At 67.7% G+C, this 7,322-nt stretch overlaps 1 protein-coding gene across 1 annotated transcript; it reads right to left on the minus strand.

Moving 5' to 3' along the window:
• Positions 1-1,024: 1,024 nt before the first annotated feature.
• PPP5C (protein phosphatase 5 catalytic subunit) lies at positions 1,025-7,313 on the minus strand (the record flags this gene model as incomplete). The annotated part of the gene is given in 11 exon segments (XM_086481214.1): positions 1,025-1,112; positions 2,033-2,114; positions 4,209-4,336; positions 4,339-4,389; positions 4,491-4,531; positions 4,695-4,782; positions 5,220-5,362; positions 6,566-6,671; positions 6,811-6,909; positions 7,007-7,072; positions 7,188-7,313. Coding segments are annotated over 11 exon segments (993 nt in total), but the record flags the coding sequence as incomplete, so codon positions are not given.
• Between the last annotated feature and the right edge of the window lie 9 nt (positions 7,314-7,322).

Here is a 7,322-nt window from a genome sequence, read left to right on the forward strand (position 1 = left end):
CACCTGCAGCCCGTTGGTCGCCATAATCCCCGTAGCCCCGCCCCCCGTCGCCATAGCAACGCCGGTGCCGCCCCCTGACCACGGCGCTCCGGTTGCGGCGGGCGGCTCCTGCGCGCTGCTTCCGCTGGCCCCGCCCCCGGCGGCCGATTCGCTCGCCTCACGCCGCCGCTTCATTGGCTGGGAAAACGCGCCAATGGGCTGAAAGCGCTCTGATTGGTTGCCGCTGAGCCGCGGGCCGAGAAAGACCCGGAAGGCGGCACGTCCCGCAGAGTCACGTGAGACGCAGAGCTCCGCCCCCTCAGGCCCGTCCACTCTGCCCGGGGGGGGGGGGGGGGGGGGCCGGGGGGGCGTGGCAAGGTCACCCAGGCAACGCGCAGCTCTCCCCGCCCTCCCGCCCATGGGCCCTCCCGTCGCTATGGCAACAGGGGGCGTGGTAAAGGGGGGCACCCGGCTGCAAGGGCAACGGTCGCCATGGAAACCAGCGGGCCCCCCCCCCCCCCCCCCCCGGCCCTCCAGCCACGCGTCTCCATGGCAACGGCAGGGGCTGCTCCCCCCCCCCGCCCCGGATACGTCCATCACCGCCCCCTTTACAATAATTACTTTATTTTAACATAATTAATTAATTACAGACGGTAAAATCGCCCGGGGGGGGGGGGGGCATGTCCCGGGGGGGGGGGGAAACGCCCCCTCCCCACCCCCACACCCCCCCCCCCTGCACCTATTGCTTGGTGGGGGAGGGACAACAAGGGGCAGCGCCCCCCCCCCCCCCCGGGGGGGGGGAGGGAGAGGGGGGCAACGCCAGCAGAGGGACACCCCGCCCCCCCCGCCCCCCCCCCCACCCCCCCACTCCCCATCCCGGGTGCTGCCCCAGCTCCTGCCCGAACTGGGAGCACTGGAAGAACGGGGAAGCGGGGGTGGGGGGGGGTGGGGGGGAGGGGAATAAATACAATCTTCCAATATATTAAAACCCCCCCCCGGGGAGGGGGGGGAAGGGGGGGGGTTGGGTTTGGGGTGCCGGCGGGGGGGCACCTGGTGGGGGGTGGGGGGTGTCACATCATGCCCAGCTGCAGCAGGGTGTTGGCGTACATCATGGGCTTGATGTTGGGGTGAGGCTGCGGGAAAAGGGGGGGTGGGGGTGAGGGGGGGGGGAGCAAATCTGCTCCCCACCCCACCCCCCCCCAAATCCCACCCCTGGGTGATACCCCCCCCCCCGCCATTACACCTCCCAGCTGCCCCCTAGAGCCCCCCCCCCCCCTCCCCCAGCCCCTAGGAATGCCCACAACCCCACACCACCCCCTACGAACCCCCCTATAAATCCCAGAGCCCCCCACATAGCCCCCATGACCCCCCCCCATAAGCCCCAGAACCCCCCACCAGCTCCCCAAATAGCCCTTATGAACCCAGCAGCCCCCCCCAAATAGCCCCCCCAGCCCCCCAAATAGCCCCTATGACCCCATTAGACCCGCCCAGCCCCCCCCCAATAGCCCCTACGAAGCCCCCACAAGCCCCATAGCCCCCCAGTAGCCCCAGTGAAGCCCCCCTCATCACCCCAGGCTGGGGAAGGGGCAGACCAAGGTCTTAGGGGGATCTGGAAAGTTGGAGGGGCAGAGGGAAGGTTTTGGGGAGTCCTACAGGTTGGGGGGGGGGGGGGTCTGGGGATCCCCAGAGAGGGTTTTGGGAGGTTTCAGGGAAGCTGTGATTTCAGGTGGACCTTAAGGGTGGGTTTTGGGGGTCCCCAAGAAGGGTTTGGGGGTGCCCAGGGTTCAGGGGGTCCCTGGGGTGGGTTTGGGAGGGTCCAAGGTTGGGGGGGGGTGGGTGGGGGGGGTGGGGAATGACACCGAAGAGGGCTTGTGGGTGACAGATTGAGGGGTGTCACTAGGGAGGGTTTCAGAGGTCTCTGGGGGCAGTTTTTGGGGATCTAAGGTTCAGGGGGTCCCCAAGGAGGGGTTTTTTGAGGGGGTCCCAGGTTCAACGAGTCCCGAGGGAATGGGGTGCCCCATCCCCCGCCCCCCCCCTCCCCCCCCAGACTCACCACTGCTGTGAACTGGTGGAAGTCGGGGCGCAGGTCGCTGCCTCGCAGGTGGATGTAGGAGCCCTTATTGCCCATCTGGTCGCTGCAGGGGGGGACACAGGGACATTTGGGGACACCAAAGCCCAGCCCCCACGGGGACACCCAGGCTTGGGGGCTCCCAGGGACAGGGACACTTGGGGACACCAAAGCCCAGCCCCCACGGGGACACCCAGGCTTGGGGGCTCCCAGGGACAGGGACACTTGGGGACACCAAAGCCCAGCCCCCATGGAGACACCGAAGCCTGGGGGCTCCCAGGGACAGGGACACTTGGGGACACCAAAGCCCAGCCCCCATGGAGACACCGAAGCCTGGGGGCTCCCAGGGACAGGGACACTTGGGGACACCAAAGCCCAGCCCCCACGGGGACACCCAGGCCTGGGGGCTCCCAGGGACAGGGACATTTGGGGACACCAAAGCCCAGCCCCCACGGGGACACCCAGGCTTGGGGGCTCCCAGGGACAGGGACATTTGGGGACATCAAAGCCCAGCCCCCACAGGGACACCCAGGCTTGGGGGCTCCCAGGGACAGGGACATTTGGGGACATCAAAGCCCAGCCCCCACAGGGACACCCAGGCTTGGGGGTTCCCAGGGACAGGGACACTTGGGGACACCAAAGCCCAGCCCCCACAGGGACACCCAGGCTTGGGGGTTCCCAGGGACAGGGACACTTGGGGACACCAAAGCCCAGCCCCCACGGGGACACCCAGGCTTGGGGGCTCCCAGGGACAGGGACACTTGGGGACACCAAAGCCCAGCCCCATGGAGACACCGAAGCCTGGGGGCTCCCAGGGACAGGGACACTTGGGGACACCAAAGCGCAGCCCCCACGGGGACACCCAGGCCTGGGGGCTCCCAGGGACAGGGACATTTGGGGACATCAAAGCCCAGCCCCCACAGGGACACCCAGGCTTGGGGGTTCCCAGGGACAGGGACACTTGGGGACACCAAAGCCCAGCCCCCACGGGGACACCCAGGCTTGGGGGCTCCCAGGGACAGGGACACTTGGGGACACCAAAGCCCAGCCCCCACGGGGACACCCAGGCTTGGGGGCTCCCAGGGACAGGGACACTTGGGGACACCAAAGCCCAGCCCCCACGGGGACACCCAGGCTTGGGGGCTCCCAGGGACAGGGACACTTGGGGACACCAAAGCCCAGCCCCCACGGGGACACCCAGGCTTGGGGGCTCCCAGGGACAGGGACACTTGGGGACACCAAAGCCCAGCCCCCACGGGGACACCCAGGCTTGGGGGCTCCCAGGGACAGGGACACTTGGGGACACCAAAGCCCAGCCCCCATGGAGACACCGAAGCCTGGGGGCTCCCAGGGACAGGGACACTTGGGGACACCAAAGCGCAGCCCCCACGGGGACACCGAAGCCTGGGGGTTCCTGGGGGAAGGACACTTGGGGACATCAAAGCCCAGCCCCCATGGGGACACCCAGGCTTGGGGGCTCCCAGGGACAGGGACACTTGGGGACACCAAAGCCCAGCCCCCATGGAGACACCGAAGCCTGGGGGCTCCCAGGGACAGGGACACTTGGGGACACCAAAGCGCAGCCCCCACGGGGACACCCAGGCTTGGGGGCTCCCAGGGACAGGGACACTTGGGGACACCAAAGCCCAGCCCCCATGGGGACACCCAGGCTTGGGGGCTCCCAGGGACAGGGACACTTGGGGACACCAAAGCTCAGCCCCCATGGAGACACCGAAGCCTGGGGGCTCCCAGGGACAGGGACACTTGGGGACACCGAAGCCCAGCCCCCACGGGGACACCGAAGCCTGGGGGTTCCCGGGGACAGGGACACTTGGGGACACCAAAGCCCAGCCCCCACGGGGACACCAAGGCTTGGGGACAAAAAGAGCCACTTGGGGACAGCGACACCCCCACACAGGGACGCTGAGACACGATGACACCCCCAGGGCTGGGAACAGCAGATCTTTTGGGACACTGAGGCACAGGGGGACACCCTCAGGGCCCGAGCTGAGGGGACAACACGGCTCAGGGGACATCTGGCGACCAAGCCGAGGGGACACAGAGCCCAGAGCAGCCGGGGCACGGGCTCAACGGGGCCAGTCCTCCTCCCCCACCTCCACTGGGCCCCCCCCGTTGTCCCCCAGGCCCGGGTGACACTCACCAGTAGTTGGGGGCGGAGAAGACGGTGACGCACTTGCCATCGTGGGCCACCTCGTAGCCCTCGGGCTTCACCTCGTGGCTGCGGATGATGTAGTCGAGGTGGTTGCGCTCCAGGAAGCTCTTGGTGACGGGTCGGGCCCGAACTGGCAGCTGACCCCCCGCTTGCTGACCGAGCGGCCGTTCTGCGGGGAGGCCACCAAGCGGCGTCACCGGCACGCCGGGGACACGCTGGTGGCCGTCCCCAAACCGGGGACGTGGTGGGACGGGGCGGGGTTCAACTCACCTGGGGCTGCGGGTCGGACCAGAGCAGGTCACACATGGGACCTGGGGGGGGGGGGGGGGAAGCAGAAAGGGGTCAGGGTCCCCCATCCAGCCCCTGGGGGGGGGGGGTGGGGGGGACATCTCGGCCGCTGGGAGGTGGCAGGGACTTTTTGGGGGTGGGAGGGGGGGGGGGGACATGACACGGGGACACGGGGCACCTTCTCACCTGAGTCTGGGGGCTGCCGGTTCCTCTCGATCTTCCGGATGTCATCGAGGGTGATGCCATCCTCGCTGAAGAGACCCCCGTGCATGATCTGGGACAAAAGCCACGTGGGTTTGGGGACAACGGGGGGGGGGGGGGGGGTGGTGGTGGTGGCAGGGACTCCCTCCACCCTAACCCCCGTGGGGACCAACCCCAGGGTGGGGAGGAGGGGGGGGGGGGGGAGAAGAGACCCCAAGCCCCTGGTGAGAGCAGGGACACCCCCCCCCCGACTCGTGACAGCGAGCCCCTAGGGACGTGGAGGATAGGGCCCCCCCCCCCCAAAGCCCCACTCCCTGGGGACACCCACCCCCCACCCCCCCCCCCCCGCGACCCAAAACGCTGCCAGGGCTGAAGATCACCCCAACACGCTGGGAAAGATGGGGAACCCCCTCCCCAAACTGCCCCCTCCTGCAGGAGGGACACCCCAAGGGTTGGGCTGAGGATGAAGGGGGGGGGGGAGGCAAACTGGGGGGAGGGGGTCCCCCTCACCAGTACTTTCCCGTTGATGCACTGGGCGAGCGGGAGCCACTCGAAGACCTCGCTGAAGAGGGCGAACATCTGCGCCGTGTACTTGGCCTTCACCTCCCCCTCGAAGCCGTAGATCTGGTTCATGTTGTCCGTCTCGTGGTTCCCTGAAGGGGACACGGGGACGTGGCCAGGCCCCAGGACACGGAGCAGGGGACAAAACCCCCTCCCCCAGCCCCCGGCTCACCCCCCGTCCCCCTCCCCCCAGATGGAACGAGGCCCCGTCATCCAGAGCGAGGGAGAAGGCACGAGGTGTCCGCCCATGGGTTGGGGTCCTCCCGCTCAACGCCGGGCCCAGAGAGAGGGGACGTGGCCTCGCCATCGGGGACGTGGCCCCACGGACCCAGGATGGGGCCCCGCGGCTCAGCAGGCGCCACAGAACGTGGCCCCATCGCCAGGGGACTCGGCCTCACAGCCTGAGGTGGCCCTAAGCTTGGGGACATGAGATGAGGTCCCACCACTAGGGGACACGGCCCCACAGCCTGAGGTGGCCCTACGCTTGGGGACACGAGATGAGGTCCCACCACCAGGGGACACGGCCCCACAGCCTGAGGTGGCCCTACGCTTGGGGACACGAGATGAGGTCCCACCACCAGGGGACACGGCCCCACAGCCTGAGGTGGCCCTACGCTTGGGGACATGAGATGAGGTCCCACCACCAGGGGACATGGCCCCACAGCCTGAGGTGGCCCTACAAGATGAGGTCCCACCACTAGGGGACACGGTCCCATGGCCCAAGGTGGCCCTACCCTTGGGGACAGAAGATGAGGTCCCACCACTAGGGGACTCAGCCCCATGGCCCACGGTGGTCCTACGCTTGGGGACACGAGATGAGGTCCCACCACTAGGGGATACGACCTCATGGCCCAAGGTGGTCCTACCCTTGGGGACACGAGATGAGGTCCCACCACTAGGGGACACAGCCCCATGGCCCGGGACAGGCGAGGTGGCCCTATGAGATGAGGTCCCACCACCAGGGGACACAGCCCCATGGCCCAGGACAGACGAGGTGGCCCTACAAGATGAGGTCCCACCACTAGGGGACTCAGCCCCATGGCCCAAGGTGGCCCTACGCTTGGGGACATGAGATGAGGTCCCACCACCAGGGGACACGGCCCCATGGCCCGGGACAGACAAGGTGGCCCTACAAGATGAGGTCCCACCACTAGGGAATACAGCCCCCACAACCCGAGGTGGTCCTACCCTTGGGGACACGAGATGAGGTCCCACCACTAGGGGACACGACCCCACCAGCCCAGGATGGGGGGGGGGGGGACACAAGGCCTTGTCCCTCCCGGTGGCCGCGTTACCTCGGAGCAGGTGGAAGTGTTCGGGATAGAGGAGCTTGAAGCCGAAGAGCGTGAGGATGACCTCGACCGAGAAGGACCCGCGGTCCACAAAGTCCCCGTTGAATATCTGCGGGTGGTTCAGGACAAAACACCTCCCCGGGGTCCCCGTCCCCCATCGGTGTCACCTCGTTCCCCCTCCCTACACCCGTCCCCACCGCCGGTGAGACCCTTCCCGTGGGGGGGTGGGGGGGGGGGTGGGGGGATACGTAAGGGTTGGACTCGGAGGGCAGCCCGTTGAGCTCGAAGATGTTCAGGAGGTCGTAGTATTGCCCGTGGGTGTCCCCGCACACCGTCACCTTCTCCGTCTGCGTTTGGGATGGAGCCGGGGTGGAACGTCACCGCCCAGGGACGTCACCCCCGCCCCCCCTAGCGGCACCGGCATCCCGGCGAGGGGGCACCCACCTCCTTCAACGTCGTTTCTACTAAGGTGGGGAGCTTGGCCAACACCTCCTTCACCTGCACCAGGATCTGGCGGGGACAAAGGGGCAGCCGAGGTGACAAGGAAAGGGATGTGGGGCACGTGGGGACAGGGTAGAGCTCCCAGTAAGGGACTGGGAGGAGGTTGAGGGGGGAGCTGGGGTACCTGGTAGGCACATTTTCGGTGGAGTTTCTTCTGCTCCTTGTACCACTGCATCAGGTCCTTCATGAAAGCCAGCGTGACCTTGCCACCGTCCAGCTTGGGACCGCTGTACTCGTCCTCGATGGCTGCAGAAGGAAA

This window comes from Leptosomus discolor, unplaced genomic scaffold (assembly GCF_034619465.1).
Source record: "Leptosomus discolor isolate bLepDis1 unplaced genomic scaffold, bLepDis1.hap2 HAP2_SCAFFOLD_33, whole genome shotgun sequence".
Classification (NCBI taxonomy): domain Eukaryota; kingdom Metazoa; phylum Chordata; class Aves; order Leptosomiformes; family Leptosomidae; genus Leptosomus; species Leptosomus discolor.